Source organism: Ranitomeya imitator, chromosome 7, assembly GCF_032444005.1.
Source record: "Ranitomeya imitator isolate aRanImi1 chromosome 7, aRanImi1.pri, whole genome shotgun sequence".
Lineage (NCBI taxonomy): Eukaryota > Metazoa > Chordata > Amphibia > Anura > Dendrobatidae > Ranitomeya > Ranitomeya imitator.
The window spans coordinates 44,312,405-44,331,687 of NC_091288.1; the positions used below are offsets into that span (position 1 = coordinate 44,312,405).

Sequence of the window (19,283 nt, forward strand, 5' to 3'; positions counted from 1 at the left end):
CTTAAAGAAATTGTCCCATGAACAAAGTGCAATGGGCCCCGCATAGTCCTCCATACAGAACAAAGGGCCCCACATAGGCCTCCATACAGAATAATGGGCCCACATAATCCTGCATATAGTATAATGGCCCCACATTGTCCTCCATATAGAATAATGGGCCCCACATAGTCCTCCATACAGTATAATGGCCTCACATAATCCTTCATACAATATAATGGCCCCACATAATCCTCTATATAATAAAATGGCCAAACATAGTCCTCCATATAGTATAATGGCCCCACATAGCCCTCCATATAGTATAATGGGCCCCACATAGTCCTCCATACAGTATAATGGCCTCCCATAATCCGTCATACAATATAATGGCCCCACATAATCCTCCATATAATATAATGGCCAAACATAGTCCTCCGTATAGTATAATGGCCCCACATAGCCCTCCATATAGTATAATGGCCTCACATAGTCCTAATATACCACACATAGACTGCTATACAGCCTGAAGGTCAGAAAATATCAATATAACGAAATCAGGAATAACCTTTCTACTTTTTTGATACCAAAGATAAAATACTAAATTGTTATTAATATGAATCCTAAAACCATGAGACAGCCACAGACAATTATTCACAAAAAAAATCACACAACCGTGCACTCTAGATATTCCCTGCAGCTGTTAGTCCTATATCAAATTCTACCTGTCAGCGGAGGTTGGCACCCTAAACAATAATACGAGATTGGCACCCCCACTCACCGTCGGCTGGCCCTATATCTCCTGCAATGAGCCCTAATTAAAGTGCCTCACACGGGCCACCAGCTGTACATGACAGGAAAAAATTTGATAAAATCATATGGATGAACTTAATTGAAGCAGGGTGCAGTACACGGACAAAGACAATGGTGCAAAAACAAAAAAAGTGCATGTGAAAACAAATATTTAAACTCTCACTGTCCCTTACTGACATTCACCTGCCTAGCTGCGGGGGTTGGCACCCTACTTGTCAGCGGATATGGCGCCCCCACTCAGCGGCGGCTGACCCTGGAAAAACCCTATTGATATATATTATTAACCTGATAGGTTAGCTGGGTTATAACCAAATGTTGCTGATAGGTTCCCTTTAAATTATGCCAAAGAATGAGATACTATTTAGGCAATTTATCCTGAACAGCTCAGCAGTCATTTTGTCAAGTCAGGGACTGAACTATGATAAAAATGTCACTGATGTTATAGGACCCTAGTTTTTTCTATAAAACATCCACCTATTTTCACTGTTCATTACGCTCCTTACACCCACGTTTTGCAATGACTACATGAGTTAGCTTAGGGAATAGTTCTAATCATTGCATAAAGAATAGCAAAAGACTTAGTCTGAACCATATGGGCCATACATCAATTAAAGAGAACCTTTAATCAGTTTTAGCATGTTAAACTCGCTACATCATGGAATACTGACTGCAGAGCTGAATACAACATTAGTTTTTATTTCTCCTCTATGTTGCAAATATATTTTCTTTTCAAGTTTAGGTTATAATTTATGATAAGCTGAATTGGCCTGTTACTTTTTCCCCTGCTTAAAGGTACCTTCAGACTGACCAACTTCACAACGATATCGCTAGCGATCCGTGACGTTGCAGCGTCCTGGATAGCGATATCATTGTGTTTGACACGCAGCAGCGATCTGGATCCTGCTGTAACATCGTTGGTCGGAGCAGAAAGTCCAGAGCTTTATTTCGTCGCTGGATCTCCCGCAGACATCGCGAAATCGGCGTGTGTGACGCTGATTCAGCGATGTCTTCACTGGTAACCAGGGTAAACATCGGGTTACTAAGCGCAGGGCCGCTGTTTACCCTGGTAACCAGTGTAAATGTAAAAAAAACACTTCATACTTACATTCCGGTGTCTGTCGCGTCCCCCGGCGTTCTGCTTCCCTGCACTGTCAGCGCCGGCCAGCCGTAAAGCAGATTACAGCGGTGACGTCACCGCTGTGCTTTACGGCCAGCCGGCGCTCACAGTCAGTGCAGAAAAGCACAGCGCCGGGGGACAGACACCAGAATGCAAGTATGTAGTGTTTTTTTTTTTACATTAGCACTGGTAACCAGGGTAAACATCGGGTTACTAAGCACGGCCCTGCGCTTAGTAACCCGATGTTTACCCTGGTTACCAGGGGACTTCGCATAGTTGGTCGCTGGAGAGCTGTCTGTGTGACAGCTCTCCAGCAACCACACAGCGACGCTGCAGCGATCGGGATCATTGTCTAGATCGCTGCAGCGTCACTAAATGTGACGGTACCATAAGTAACATTGACCAATCATAAGCAGATGGTATCATACAGAGAATTAATGAAAACTTCCCCACGCAGTCAGAAGAACATCCCTTCTCCTGTGAAATGATGGACAATTCTGTTTTCAGCCTTGATCTATGCAGCTACTGTGTAGCCTACAGCAGAGCTGAGAGTCCTTACAAACACATCCAGATTTAATCTTACTGCAGTCATTGTGCAGGGAGGGTGTACAGCTGAGATGACTGTCATTACAAAAACCTATTGCAGCTGCAGCTCTTTTTTTTACAGTGCTGTCAGCTCTACTGTACTCCCCTCCCCCCAAACTGATTGCCCTGAGATGAAAGCTGGAGGAGTTTGTAATGACATTCAGCTTATCTGTCTGTGTCCTCCTCCCCCCACACTCATTGCTGTGAAATGAAAACTGGTGGTGTTTGTAATGACACTCAGCTCTGCTGTACTCTGCATTTTGGCTTATCATAAATTACAGCCTAAACTTTAGAAGCAAATATTTTAGCAACAGCAATAATAAATTAAAAAATAAAAACACGTTTTTTTTCACCTCTATAATCTTTGTACCATAATATAGCCAATTTCACATGATAAAAATGGTGAAAGGTCCTCCTAAAAAAAAAATGAACATTTAACATATTTTTTATATTTTTCTGAAAACTTACCTGTCTATAGGTAGGTTCTGAAACCCCACAGATCGCTCAAAAGATAGCTGAAAAGTGCTCAGCTAATGAAATAGGAGCGCACAGTGGGTGTATTAGAAAGCCAAAGCAATCCACATGGAAAGTTTACCGGCAGTTATTTATACCTATAGAATTTTGTGTACATGTATTGCCTTTCATTATAGGAGATATTATTACATCAGTGCACTAATAATATCTTGCATATATTAGTAACTTGTGATATATCATAGTGACATGCAGAGATTAATTGGCTAAGAGGTAAAAATCTCATTTTGTTTCCCCCAACACAAATGCAAACTAAAGCATTAAGCTGCCCCATTCACTCCTATTGATTCAGAAAATGGAATATCTGTTGGTTTGTTCCCTTCATCTGCTAACATTTTACAGTCAAGTGGATTGGAGATTTGCGCATATGCGGCCACCGATCCATTGCTATCATCAAGAGAGGGGTCCATGTTATCACAATAGATGCAGGTCCCAGGGATAGGACTTACATCTACACACACTTGTGGGTATGCCATAAAAGTCCAAGATATGAAAACCCCTATCTTGTCGCCCATTTCAACCAGGAAGAAGCAACTCCCATCTGCCCATAACTATGTGGTGACATACAGTATGAACGATTATGTGGGGCCAATATATTGTATGAAATACTATGTGAGGCCAATATACTGTATGGAGAACTATGTGAGGAAATCAGGAATAACCTTTCTACTTTTTTGATACCAAAGATAAAATACTAAATTTGTATAAATATAAATCCTAAAACCATGAGACAGCCACAGACAATTATTCACAAAAAATCACACAACCGTGCACTCTAGATATTCCCTGCAGCTGTTAGTCCTATATCAAATTCTACCTGTACATGTGGGGGTTGCCTGGTTGCTGGGAATCCCCACATGTAATCAAGCTGTCTAACAGACAAATCATCTAGCTGAGGCAAGGACAACTAAATCTCCCGAGCGTGCTCTCATTAACAAAAGTTCATCACAATATTTTGTTATATTCTTTGTTGGCAATGACAGTGGTCAAACATTTTCTGTAAGTTTTCACAAGGTTGGTACACTCTGTTGGTGGTATGTTGGCCCATTCCTCCATGCAGATCTCCTCTAGAGCAGTGATGTTTTGGGCCTGTTGCTGGGCAACACTGACTTTCAACTCCCTTCAAAGGGTTTCCATGGAGCTGAGATTTGGAGTCTGGCTAGGCCACTCCAGGACCTTCATATGCTTCTTACGAAGCTACTCATTCGTTGCCCTGGTGGTGTGCTTGGGATCATTATTACGCTGAAAGACTCATCCACGTTTCATCTTCAAAGCCCTTGCTGATGGGAGGAGGTTTGCACTCAAAATCTCATGATACATGGCCCCATTCATTCTTTGATGTACACGGATCAGTTGTCCTGGTCCCGTTGCAGAGAAACAGCCCCAAAGCATGATGTTACCACCTCCATGCTTCACAGTAGGTATGGTGTTCTTTGGATGCAACTCAGCATTCTGTCTCCTCCAAACACGACGAGTTTTGTTTCTACCAAACAGTTCTACTTTGGTTTCATCAGACCAATGACATTCTCCCAATACTCTTCTGGATAATCCAAATGCTCTCTAGCAAACTTCAGATGGGCCCAGACATGTACTGGCTTAAGCAGGGGACACATCTGGCATTGCAGGATCTGAGTCCCTGGCAGTGTAGTGTGTTACTGATGGTAGCCTTTGTTACTATGCAGGTCATTCACTAGGTCCCCCCATGTGGTTCTGGGATTTTTGCTCACTGTTCTTGTGATCATTTTGACCGCACAGTGTGAGATCTTGCGTGGAGCCCCAGATCTAGGGAGATTATCAGTGGTCTTGTATGTCTTCCATTTTCTTATTATTGCTCCCACAGTTGATTTCATTACACCAAGCTGTTTGCCTATTGCAGATTCAGACTGGTGCAGGGCTACAATTTTGTTTCCGGTGTCCTTCAACAGCTCTTTGGTCTTCACCATAGTGGAGTTTGGAGTGTGACTGTTTGAGGTTGTGGACAGGTGTTTTTTATACTGATAATAAGTTAAAACAGGTACCATTACTGCAGGAAATGAATGGAGGACAAAGGAGCCTCTTAAAGAAGAAGTTACAGGTCTGTGAGGGCCAGAAATCTTGCATGTTTTTACGTGACCAAATACTTATTTTCCACCATAATTTGAAAAATAAATCTTGCCAAATCAGACAAGGTGATTTTCTGGATTTGTTTTCTAATTTTTGACTCTCATAGTTGTGGTCTACCTATGATGTCAATCACAGGCCTTTCTCATCTTTTTAAGTGGGAGAACTTGCACAGATGGTGGCTGACTAAATACTTTTTTCCCCACTGTATGTGTTGTTCAAACTGCACATGATTCTGTCTTGACTGTCAATCAAGCAGCAAAAGGTAATGAGAAGTGAAGAGGAGACATGGACCGTAAGAGCATTAATACACCACCACAGTGCACTTGCAGTCTAACTTGCATATGGGTAAAAAGACTAATTTTGTTTCAATAGAGGATCACAATAAATTAAGTATCGCTGCAATTGTTGCACAATGGCTTATTAAATCTGAAAATGTTGCTGCAGCTGTTGGCTAAAACTGAAACACAAAGTATGCATTTTTCATGTCTATCTTTCGTGTTTTGTGTTTATTACTTGTTCAAAAAAGTGGAACAGAAGTATATTTGTGTAATCAACTAGCATTTCATTTTTACAATTTTTGTGCCATCCTATTGGACTGTGAAGCTCAACCTGGTTGCCATCCAAGTCTTCTCCAAGAACAACCCAGCTGCTTGTCTTAAAATTACCCACAGATAGGATCCTGTATTTCACCCTTCTCTCCATTTGCATTTCCCACTGTAACACACTGCAGTAATTGCCAGTTTTCTAGTGTAGAAATACTGATTGAAGTATACTTTAATACTATTAACTACAATTGCACACCAGGAATTCAGCACAGGCACAGTATATACCAATCTGCTCCTCCATCAGTGGCCGTTTTCAGGCGCTAAAAAACGGTGCTAAAGAATGACATAGCAATTGTAATTACCTATATCTCTCTTCTCTACTCTTTTGTACATATTTTATACATATGGTGGCCAACACCATCAGGTCCTTGAGTCGTGCACGATCCGCTTAGATCCTGTACTAAACCTAACACAGCACAGCATATCACATCCCTGAGCCACCTACCTCCCCTCAGATTCTGTAAAATTATATCAGTATTTCAGGTCCCTCAGTTATGCACCCTTCCCCCCTCAGATCCCGCACTAGGCAAAACACAGTTCATCAGGTCTCTTAGTCGTGCTCCACCCCATTACATCTTACATTAGATATACACTTACACAGTATCAGTATATCAGGACTACAGTCCTGTATCGCCCCTCAGATCCTGTACTAAGCATGACATTAGATCAGTGTATTAGGTCCCTGAGCTATGCATCTCCCTCATATTCTGAATTAAGCATGGCATCGTATATCAGGTCCTTTTGTCATGTACCACCTTCATTATTCCAGCACTGCACATAACACAATACATCAGGTCTTTGAGTCATGTACTACCTTCCCTGTTCCTGCAGCAGGAGTAACAGAATACATCAGGTCCTTGCATCATGTACCACCTCCACAGTTCCTGCAGTATGTGTAACACAATACATCAGGTTCTTGAGTCGTGCAGTACCTCCACAGTTCCTGCAATAGGCGTAATACAATACATCAGGTCCTTGAGTCATGTACCACCTCCACAGTTCCTGAGAAGGCATAACAGAATACATCAGGTCCTTGCGTCATGTACCACCTCCACAGTTCCTGCAGTATTCGTAACACAATACATCAGGTTATTGAGTCATGCACTACCTCCACAGTTCCTGCAATAGGCATAACACAATACATCAGGTCCTTGAGACATGTACCACCTCCACAGTTCCTGAGCAGGCGTAACACAATACATTAGGTCCTTGCGTCATGTACCACCTCCACAGTTCCTGCAGTAGGCATAACACAATACATCAGGTTCTTGAGTCTTGCACTACCTCCATAGTTCCTGCAGTAGGTGTAACAAAAAACATCAGGTCCTTGCGTCTTGTACTACCTCCACAGTTCCTGCAGTAGGAGTAACACAATACATCAGGTCCTTGAGTCATGTACTACCCCCACAGTTCCTGCAGTAGGCGTAACACAATACATCAGGTCCTTGAGTCATGCACTACCTCCATAGTTCCTGCAGTAGGCATGACACAATACATCATGTCCTTGTGTCATGTACCACCTCCACAGTCCCTGAGTGGGAGTAACACAATACATCAGGTCATTGCATCATGTACCACCTCCACAGTTCCTGCAGTAGAGGTAACACAATACATCAGGTCCTTGCATCATGTACCACCACCACAGTTCCTGCAGTAGGCGTAACACAATACATCAGGTCCTTGTGTCATGTACTACCTCCACAGTTCCTGCAGTAGGCGTCACACAATACATCAGGTCCTTGAGTCATGTACTACCTCCACAGTTCCTGAAGTAGGCATAACACAATACATCAGGTCCTTGAGTCATGTACTACCTACACAGTTCCTGCAGTAGGTGTAACACAATACATCAGGTCCTTGCCATGTACCACCTCCACAGTTCCTGCAGTAGGCGTAACACAATACATCAGGTCCTTGTGTCATGTACTACCTCCACAGTTCCTGCAGTAGGTATAACACAATACATCAGGTCCTTGCATCATGTACCACCTCCACAGTTCCTGCAGTAGGCGTAACACAATACATCAGGTCCTTGTGTCATGTACTACCTCCACAGTTCCTGCAGTAGGCGTCACACAATACATCAGGTCCTTGAGTCATGTACTACCTCCACAGTTCCTGCAGTAGGCATAACACAATACATCAGGTCCTTGAGTTATGTACTACCTCCACAGTTCCTGCAGTAGGCGTAACACAATACATCAGGTCCTTGTGTCATGTACCACCTCCACAGTTCCTGCAGTAGGCGTAACACAATACATCAGGTCCTTGTGTCATGTACTACCTCCACAGTTCCTGCAGTAGTCGTAACACAATACATCAGGTCCTTGAGTATTTACTACCTCCACAGTTCCTGCAGTAGGCGTAACACAATACATCAGGTCCTTGAGTCATGTACTAACTCCACAGTTCCTGCAGTAGACGTAACACAATACATCAGGTCCTTGTGTCATGTACCACCTCCACAGTTCCTGCAGTAGACGTAACACAATACATCAGGTCCTTGTGTCATGTACTACCTCCACAGTTCCTGCAGTAGGTGTCACACAATACACCAGGTCCTTGAGTCATGCACTGCCCTTGTAATAGAGTTTATCACTATATCAGGTTTGCTCTAATGGTGGATCTTTGTGGCTCTGGGAGGTATGTGGCATCTTAAAACACATGTGAAAAATACAAAACCCTGTTTACTACTACAACAGATGAGCAATGTTTCACTAAAACTAGAGTAAAGCTATGTTCACACATTGTGTTTTTGCAGCGTTTTTCTCTGCTCTCTTGGCAGTAAAGAAGCTGCTTACAAAAAGCAGGTTTTGCTGCATTTTTACTGCTTTTTTGGTGCAAATTACAGGTGTCATTTGTCTACAGTACATATTTAATAAAATTAGTTTTATTCACTAATAATGCTGCAAAAACTCTTAGTTGCATTTTTGCACTTTAATTTCTTTCCATGGGTGAAAAAAATGCTGCAAGAACGTTGAAAGAAGTGAGATGCTGTAGATTTAAAAAATGCAGCAATTTTCCAATTGTCAAGAAAAAAAACCAAGCGTGTGCATGGGATATCTGAACTTTCATTGCTTTTGCTGGTGCTGTAAAAAGCGACATTTAGTTTGTACAATAAAACTTCGAAGAACAAAAAACGCTATAAAAAATGCAACGTGTGAAGAAAGCCTAATTCTGTCAAATGGCAGATAGCAGGTAAATACATTTTTATTCTCGCAGAACATCTTTACCATATATGACTTTTGTATTTTAGATGGACTAAACCTAATCCTATCACAACAGTCCTTACAGGGAAAGTCAGCAAATGACCACTAGTTATTGTTGCATGGAAAACATATTCTGATTTAATTATGATTTTATTTTGGTTTACAAGGTGTTTTTTTCTGTACATGAACAGGAATGCATTACTTACACATGGAAGCTCCCATCCGGGTAATACACAGAGACCTCAAGTCTAGAAACGGTAAGATATCATTTATGCAAGAGGTTTATGTTGTGACAGCGTAGGAGTTTCATCACTAAATATAAATCCTTCACTATTGTTTATTTGTAGTATTTTAACTTGTAAAACTAAAAATTAAGCTTTTTTTCCATAAACTGAAAATTTCTCACATTCTTTACAGATTCTTATAATAATTTTTTTAAATATATAAGATATTCTCTAAATATAAGATACATATTAAAAGCATTTGTGACTTTTACTCTATAGTGAAACGAATCCAGTTGGCATGCGAAAAAACCTTGCGCTGCATGCGCCTAGGGATAGCATTAGGGATGAGCGAGCATACTCAGATAAGGAGTTATCCGAGCATGCTCGTGTCCTAATTGAGTATTTTCGTCACAGTCGAAAAATATTCTCGAGTCGCAGCAGCTGCATGTTTCACGGCTGTTCGACAGCTTCAACACATTCAGGGATTGCCTAACAAACAAGTTTTTCCTCCATGTGTCGCGGCTGACGAACAGCCGCAAGACATGCAGCGGCGGGGACTCGAACATATTATTCGAGCACGGCAGAAGGCTCTATTAGCACTTGAGCATGCGCAGATAACACCTTATCAGAGCATGCTCGTTTATCACTAGATAGCATCCCTCTTCATAATTGACAATAACGACCACCACTCCCTTCTTCAAAGATTAGATTTATTCTAAGAAAGGCATCATACATGTGACGCGTTTCGGCTCACACTGAGCCTTTGAAAATTGCTTTTGTTTAAATAAATCACAAATAATCTTTGAAGAACTGAGTGCCGGTCTTTATTGTCTATATTATTTTTAGTCGAAAGTGTGCTGACCTGCTTCTAATTATGACATGAAGACTAGGGCTACGTTTGTTGCTTGGCACTGAAATTCCAGTGTGGCTTTGTATTGTGCCCTGCGACCTCCTGCAAATAATTCCAAAGGTGTTGGATATTCTGTCTTTGGTCACAAGTTGCTGCCATAGATTTCATAAGTCACATGCCATTGTGACTTATGTGCCGCTTTTCTGCGATTTGACTTTTTTTTTTACAGCAAAATCAAAGCTCTAAAATAGTCGCAGACAATTTCAACAGATGTTTTGCGACTCGTCTGAGAACAGCTGTTGTGCGACACATATCTTATTGTAAGGAAACATCTGAGCCCTGTGTCCATCAGCTCTGTTGACTTTGATTGGTGCCGCAACGAGTATCATTGACCGCCACTGCTACATTCAAACACTTCCTCACCGTGGTCATGGGGAGAAGAGAATAGTGGTAACTAGTGACCCCGTAGCTGTCCCACCAGTAAAGCCCCCACCACTTATCCATCCTGTGCATAACTGGCCCAATAGTCTAAGGCATGAATCCATGACTTTGATGTTGATAGCTTCTTATGTTAGTATTCTATGTGCATAGTGTTTCTAAATAAACATTCCTCCCTTCTTGATGATGGCTCCTGAGATTAAAAACTTGCGGATTAAACTTTAATACAGGGGATAACAGAAAGTTAAAGTACTCGAAGTGGTCTGTTAATCTAGCCTCACCAGATTTAGAACCTCATAACACAGTCGCTTCCAAATTTTTCGTCTTGTCTACAGTACTAAAACAACTAATAATAGTTTGTTAGTCTATTCCTACGATGAGATATACGATCCTTATAGAATACAAAGCCGCTAATGATCACAGTATTTTATATCAACTCATTGCAGGTTTTACCTATTGCAATCCATAGGGTAAATTCCACTGCAAAATTTACTACCAATCGGCTTGTAACTCTGATGCAGTTTATTTTTCGGATAAATTTATGTCCCGTGTTGACGTACCCTTCAAGTAGTTGCTCTGTAGTATAAGGAACAAACCTATTAGAAAACTATCAGCATTACATATAGATCATATATTAATGTGATATTGTTATTTTATATTTCCAATTGAGTAATAGTATAGTTTACTATAATAAGAATAGTTTTGTACCACATGGTATTTCTGTAACATTTATTTATTTTTGCTTTTTTTTCTAGTTGTGATAACCATGGATGGAGTACTAAAGGTAAGATATCAAGCACAATTCATTAATGGAGGTTTTTGGCAATGTTAGAATAAAGATTGTCCCCTAAATAACGTTTTATTTGTTACTTAGATTTGTGACTTTGGTGCCTCAAGGTTCCATTCCCACACAACTCATATGTCCCTTGTAGGGACGTTTCCTTGGATGGCACCAGAAGTAATCCAGAGTCTTCCAGTATCTGAGACATGTGATACTTACTCTTATGGTGTGGTGAGTGGCATTAATGGTTTGTTCAACCCGAAAAGGAAACCTATTTGATTTCACCAATTGTCTGATTTTGGCAGCAGAACATTATGGAGGAGTAAGAAAACAGAAGTATCTATAGCATAACTTGTATTTTATTAATTGAAATTCTTGCACATCTTGGGCTTAGCAGTCAAAGATGTGGTCCTAATCACTGATTGACATCTTTGTAAATCAGTAGGTTGTTAATCACGGATTAGGACCCCCCAGTATATTCCTAATCTCAGACTGAGCAAGGATTTCAATCAAAGTAAAGACTATTCTGAAAGTTTTCTCAAAAACCTACATATTACAGTTGATCAAAAAGATTCTCCAAGATGGTCTAACCACTATTTTGGTAGTTCGTGATGACCACACCAGAGTCCAGCGAACCTCCGCCAACCTGCTGGCAAATTGGGCATATCTTCTAAGTAGTTGGCTTGAGGCAATGCTAACACAGATGACAATGTGCTGGGCCTCCTAATCAGAAGAAGAGCTGGGGATGTTGTTAGGTAGGAGGAATGTTTTGGTCTGGTTACCTTGGACTATAGACACAACCAATGGACATTCTGAAAATCTTTTGGCTCAACTCTACTATATATCACTCTGCTGAGATTCTCCTGCTCTATAACACAATGACCATAGACTGAACAGCATTTCCAAGCTGACAGGTCCCTCTTAAATTGTATAGAACTGGACTGGGAAAGGAACAGATGACCACACAGTTTGGGACCATCATCCTTTTCAATCACTGTCACAGCAGAATAATCATCCAACTCACTGATAGCAACTCCAACATAACGCTAACACACTGGAGAAAATCAAATCCTTTCTAGATAGACACCCCGAGGAAGTATCATACACAATGCATGTTGTCGTACAAAACATGGATCGGCAGATAAACTCTGAGAAATGGGTAAGGAATCGTATACTCAATCCTGAATAAAGATGTCTTCTTAGTACTAGCACTTTAGTGGTCAGGCTTGGAGACTTTAAATTTATAGGCTGTCCAGAAGTGAATACGAATGTACATGTCCCTATCATGCAGATATGTAATTGTGTGGCACTAAATCTGCCTCCTCTGTGTTTTGTTGATTGGAATGTTAGTGAAAAACTCACAATGATCATGTTTTTGAAAGTTCTAAATAATATTTTTTATAATATCTTGGCAGTGCATATTTTTTAGTACATTGCTTAGTTTTAAAGGGATTTAATTTATAATAAAGCTTCTACAATACCTATCTTTTCATCTTCAGAAAAACCCAACATTTCCTCATACCCAAAACCTCACACTTGGCATACTAGTCATGTATTGAAATATCTTAAGATTGATGTTTTCTGATTCAGGCTTTTCCAAGTTCATGTGGTTCCCCTTAAACTGTTTTTTCAAAAGTGCATTGCAGTAATGTCATAACCTGAAGCTTATTGACTCAAATACAAAATTTGAGACAAGGCCCCTGTCTACCATGCGCCGTTCATAACACTGGTGTCTTCTTATGTGGCCATGAGGACTTTGGGCCTCTTTGGCACTAGGAACGGAACCCGAGTGCAGCAACTATTCCCTTTTTCAACTGCTGTGTTACAACTACATTTTTCATCCTAGCTGCAAAAAATAATGTATTATTAAGGTATAAGATAGTAGAGTTTCTTAAATATCTATGGGACTATAAAATCTAAAAACCTTGATAATATAAACTTCATATTTTTTTTGTAAATTTTGGCTTACAGTACGTAAGTGATGACATAAATATATTTTTATGTCTGATCTTATAAAACCTTTTAGAAAATGTTTTCTTTAAGAATTGCACTGTAATGCATCACCTTTTCTTGAGTGCGCTCATTAAAGACCAACTTGAAAGTTTTGTTTTAAATACGGTAGTTGGTTTGTTAATGTATTTTAGATTGTTAATTTAACATTGATATGATTTTTTAAGTTCTTATTTTTTTCGGCTAAGCAGATACAATTATTATTATTTATTTTTTTGTTTTCCTTGTAATTAAACAATATTTTGTCAGTAGAAATTTTAGTGTTTATTCTATTATTAATTGACACTAAATCTGACGTTCGGTAATTTATAATCTTGAGTTTTATTGAATATATTTTGATTCTGCTAGCCTGTGGATGTTATATAGTTATTTATGTAAACTACACAGTTTAAGTTGTAAATGTGGTGAATTGTGTTTATGTTCTTTTTTTTTTAAGGTTTTATGGGAAATGTTAACAAGAGAGGTTCCTTTTAAAGGCTTGGAAGGACTGCAAGTGGCTTGGCTCGTGGTAGAAAAAAATGAGGTAAGGCTACTTTTTTTTGCTCAGATCCAGTTGATAGATATGAAAACAGTATTGGGGGTTTGCAAAAGACTTTTTCATCTTCTTCAAATTGAAAGTAAGTTCAACGCTTATGGAAAGATTACCAGTAGGAGCTAACACAAAGGGTCAAAGTGATGTTATTCCTCATGAATGGACCCTTTACATCTAATTGTTGCGGCTTCACATCGTGATGTTGTAGATCAAATATTGTAGAACTACTGTACTAGTTTCTCAGTCTCAATAGGGTAACCTGGGGGTTTGCTCTTCGTGATGAAAGGAGCCATTGCGTCCAAGGTAGGGGACCAGTTTAACTCCGTCTCCCGCGATTTTGGGCATCTTTTTACTGGCCAGGAGTTGATATTTCAGTGAGAGACCTTCAGCTACTTCAACTTAACTCTCCCAGCAGGAGACGTTTTACTACAAGAAGCTGTCACTTTAGATGAGAGTTTCAAAAATAAAAGAAGAAAAAAAAAAATAAAGAAAATTACAGTTTAGCCTCCCGCAGGATGTTCAACTCCACATTAAAGGTATGTTCATAACGTGTATTGGCAAGGCTGCGGCTGAACGGCAAGGTTCCTCGTCAAAGCTTTTTTTCCATTGAATGAAGTCTTTAGTGCTGTAAACACTTCCTATGCTAGAGAAATCAGACGGGAAATATCTCTGCTGTTTAAAACTTTCTTAAACGTCTTCGCTCTGAAATTTAGGCGCAGCACAATGATTGATGCAACAAAAATTTTTATTACTATAAAATATAAAGTCATTTAATGTGGAGTTTGAGTTGGCATTTTGAGCCTAGTCCATTTCTGGATACAAAACTTGGAGGCGAAAAAAAAAAAACTGCAAATGAAAACCAATCAGATTTTGAAAAGAATTCTGAGCCCAGATTATTGGTTGCCATCAGCTACTTTTTATTTTTCTCCTACCTTTGCACTAGTCGTCATCAATGACCTTCCCTGTGTGAAGGTCGCTCAGTCACAAAGCAAACACTTTGCTAATTCTAACGCTCCACATGCAATGGAATTTACTTTGTACGTCTATATAATACTTCAATACAAGGTATAAAATATTAGACATTTGTAATTTTTTTTTCTTTAAGATTTTAATATTTACAATTATTAGTGATGATTTTTTTTATTATTATTTCATGACTTTGAAGCATGCTATTGCCGCTCTTTGCATTGTAACAACCAAGGCCTTTGAGTCATCTCTTTGATAATAATATATATATATATATATATATATATATATATATAAATCTTTTCTGTCTGTAACAGGAAGCAAGTAGTATTATTCTTAGAAACATTAAGTGGCTGATCAGAAAAGTAAAAATGTATGGTATTGGATATACATTTTTTCTGCAATAGCATTATAGTCCTTATTGTACATGTACACGGGTGACCTAAAATTTAGTACTGGTACTAGCTCATAGAGGCACAATCCACAGCCACTTCTAATGTCTATTTGACATAATTTTATACATTTTATAGTTGACCTTTTTTTATACATTTCCTTCATTTTATATTCTAAAAACTATGCCAAATAAAGTGATACATTTGGTAAAGCATATAATAAAAGTGCTGTCGTCATAAAAAGTTTATGATTTGGAGTTAGAGGGAGGAGTAATTCTAAAAGGAAAAAATGATTTCAACTCCGGATAAAATCTAAAACTTTATTGGGACAGAAGTAAAAAAGTAGATTCTATGTTGCGCTCAGAAAAAAACCATCTACGCGTTTCGAACACACTCCGACGTTCTTTGTCTCAGCTCAGACAAAGAACGTCGGAGTAAGTTCAAAACGCGTCACTGTTTGTTTCTGCGAGCAACATGGAATCTTTTTTTAAGCTTCTTTTCTCAATAAGGTTTTATATTTTATCCAGATTTAAACCATTTTTGCTTTTTGAATTGCCTACATTTGGTCAGAACTGAGTCCTGTGCCCCTGCACTTCTGGAGCCTTTGTTGGTGAGCTAGCTGCAAGATTTTTTTTATTATCCTATCAATAGAGTAATTATATCTAGTATCAGAATAATAATGTTTTCATATCATAAATGTAAATTTTATGAAATGTATAAATAATATGAAAGTGAATACAAGTTAAATAATATAACTGAGAATATACCTATGCCCATCAAGGTCAACCAGAATAAAAGGAAACAAAGGGAAAAGTGTAAAATTTACTCTTTGTTTCCCTATATTGGTACAAAGAATGGCAGAGATCCTAAGAGAAGAGATAATCTACCATAAAAGGCCTAAAAGGAAACATTTTCAATGTGACTCCAAGTAGCAATTAGACTAGATCAACATTTTTTTGATAATATTCTCCTGCAAAATAGGGTACGTAAATAATTAGATGTCTCTACAACATAAAACCCTAATAGATGAAAGTATAATGTACTTGGTAAAACAAAACCTATATGAAGGATAATAAAACATACAAAAGGCAAAAGCTTCTTTTTCACAATGTTCATGTCTTCATTAACTTACCTTATAATTGCATCATATTAAAGTTCCAATATTTAGTTAGAAAACTATAGCGATTAATAAAATAAACGGTATCAAAGATATTTGCCAATTCACCCTTAAAACTCTGTGGGCAAAACAAAATTTATAAAAATAGAATCTACATTATTTTTGTTAAAAAAAAACTTTAGTTTAGATTAGTTTTTATTTGTAAATGTAATTGGCAAAAAAGTCCAAAATATAATGAGGCCATAATGAACGCTGTTGTTCTTCTGAGCTCACCACACTTCCATGTTCATTACCAGAATAAACCTTTTGCATCGCTTCAAGAGGAGGCCTTTGCGGAGTGATCGTCACGTTACTCCATGGATTACTAATTGGAAATGTCTCCGGGAAAACATGAAACTTTTAGAGGGTGCTAAACCTGGTCATTGCCTTAGCGCAGTCCTATAAAATCTCGGATTGTTTTCCCAGTGAATTCCAGAATTTTTCATTTTCAGTAGATCATGATACAAAAATATTTCTGTTTCTCTTGCTTTCAGAGGTTGACTATTCCCAGCTCCTGTCCGAGAAGTTTTGCAGAATTGATGCGCCTGTGCTGGGACGCCGAGGCAAAGGTATTTGGGTTTTTTTACACCAATTTGTCTAATATAATTCTGTATTAAACTGAAATTTTAACTTATTTTTTATGTTTGTCTATAAAGATGTTGATCCTGTATTTATGCATTTTTCCAATACCATAACATTTCTTCCTTATTTTATGATTTGTTGTATAGCAGCTGTAGTCTCTTCTCCATGGATGATATAACAGCAACCTGTAGTTTTGACTTAAGTGAAAAAACACTAGTAAAGTGGAGAATGTCGCTAGAAACAAAATGCTTTACCAAATTATGAGATATGAGCTGTATTGTACTGTCACCGAGTGCACTGCGGTGCCAAGGGCCCACCAGTAACACTGACTCTGGGGGTCCACTGTTTACTCACATGCAAACTGGTGATATATATATATTTATTTATATCAAGTGGTGACCCGACCCCGCACAAGGGCCCATCGGGGAATTCACCTCTTCCTAAACGGGCCAGTCTGAGCCTGCTGTCACCTGTATTTTTTAAAGTAGGAAGACCAATAATCTACTGTATACGGTGCTGGCAGATGCTTACCTTATACATGATGACATTGAGGAAAAAAATAACTTCAAATCAGATTCTGAAGTTATTCAATTTGCTTTAATTAGTTAGCATGAACATAAGCAAGTTTGCAATTGACTTGCTTTTTCTATCTGCTGTCATTTTCCTGCAGTGACAGCTTTTATCTTTCATGGTGTACAGCTGGTTTCCATGAAGCTCAGCCAACAGAGCCTGGCCAAGGGTGTGCTGTCATTACATTAGTTATCTCCTACAGATCTGTCAGCTCTGTCTAGCCCACTGATTTCTAGAACACAATTTTCTGCTCACCATCCTCGTTCCTCCCCCTCTCAGCTCCTGAAGAGTTGGTGTTTTCAGTTCTGTAGAACCACAGTCCCTGGCACCCAGTATCATGGTTTTCACTGTCCTGAGCTGTGCACTTGTTCAAATGCACTGTTACCTCTATATGCAAATACAGTGATAACAATGTAGACTCAGAACAAATGACTGATCGCTTAATATGTTGTAGCAAAACTTGTACTGGGCTTTATAGTTCGACTAAGGCCGGGGTCACACTTGCTAGTTCATTGCAAGAAACTCGCGCGAGTCTCTCGCATCAAGTCCCGGCACTGCCACCGGCACTCGGGAACGGAATGTGTGGCTGCATGTATTTCTATGCATCTGCATGCTGCGGTCCCAAGTGCCGGCAGCAGTGCCGGGACTTGATGCACGAGTTTCTCGCATTGAACTCGCAAGTGTGATCCCGGCCTAATACTACAGCTCTGCTACTCACCAGACCTGTCATTCAAAGAGGAGAACCCGTCCCTCCAAAAAGGAGACTACAGAGTTCTGAGCTGCTCAAGAGACAACTTGAGAAAAACCCTTTACCTTTTTATTTTATTATCCACAAAGATAAGCTGCGTCAAAATGTCGGGCAGGTACTGCTCCCCCCACTTCTACATAGATTTAACATGTGCTGCCATATGTGCATATTAAAGGATAAATCCAACATCTTAATTTTCTCTAAAAGGTTTTCTTTGACGCTCTTTAGAAGTCATTATTGCATTTTCCACCCTTTATGTTAAAAATTGTTCTATATATTTTAACTATAGAATTGAGAAAATGTGTCTAAGAGCAGACACTGTAGCATTTTGTTACATCATAATCACAGGTAATTATAAAACAGTTTTTTAAAAAGATTTAACACATCTACTATATGATTGTCTAAGGGTCACTTCCGTCTTTCTGTCCTTCTGTCTGTCTTTCTGTCTGTCTGTCACGGATATTCATTGGTCGCGGCCTCTGTCTGTCATGGAATCCAAGTCGCTGCTTGGTCGTGGCAAAACGCCCACGACCATTGCCATGACCAATCAGCGATGAGCGCAGTCCGGTGGCAACATGGCCTCTCCTTACTCCCCGCAGTCAGTGCCCGCTCCGTACTCCCCTCCAGTCAGCGCTCACACGGTGTAACGCACCCCATTTTAACGCTGCTATTAACCCTATGTGACCAACTTTTTTTTACTATTGAGGCTGCCTATGCAGCCTCAATAGTAAAAAGATCCAATGTTAAAAATAATAAAAAAATAAAAAATTATCATATACTCACATTCCGGCGCCTTTCCCGCTCCTCACGACGCTTCGGTAACCGCTCCATGCAAGCGGCAGGTTCCGGTGGCAAGGATGGTATGCGACAAGGACCTGCCATGATGTCACGGTCATGTGACCGCGACGTCATCACAGGTCCTGCGAGAAAGACCTGCCATGACATCACGGTCATGTGACCGCGATGTCATCACAGGTCCTGAGCCCATACCAACCATGGGACCGGAAGCTGGCGCGTGCACCGCACACAGGGCCAGGACTTCAACGGAGGGTGGGTGTATGTTTATTTTTTATTTTAAGTCTGTATACTACATGG

The 19,283-nt window shown here is 39.6% G+C and overlaps 1 protein-coding gene across 5 annotated transcripts in view; it reads left to right on the top strand.

Annotated features, from left to right (window-relative positions):
- Nucleotides 1-19,283, top strand: part of MAP3K20 (mitogen-activated protein kinase kinase kinase 20) — a 196,013-nt gene that overhangs the window by 78,649 nt on the left and 98,081 nt on the right. For all 5 annotated transcript variants that reach the window (XM_069733161.1, XM_069733165.1, XM_069733162.1 and 2 more), the window contains exons 5-9: nucleotides 9,131-9,196; nucleotides 11,207-11,235; nucleotides 11,326-11,463; nucleotides 13,679-13,765; nucleotides 16,783-16,857. In XM_069733161.1, the coding sequence (XP_069589262.1) occupies nucleotides 9,131-9,196; nucleotides 11,207-11,235; nucleotides 11,326-11,463; nucleotides 13,679-13,765; nucleotides 16,783-16,857 (395 nt within the window). The remainder of the gene's footprint in view (nucleotides 1-9,130; nucleotides 9,197-11,206; nucleotides 11,236-11,325; nucleotides 11,464-13,678; nucleotides 13,766-16,782; nucleotides 16,858-19,283) is intronic.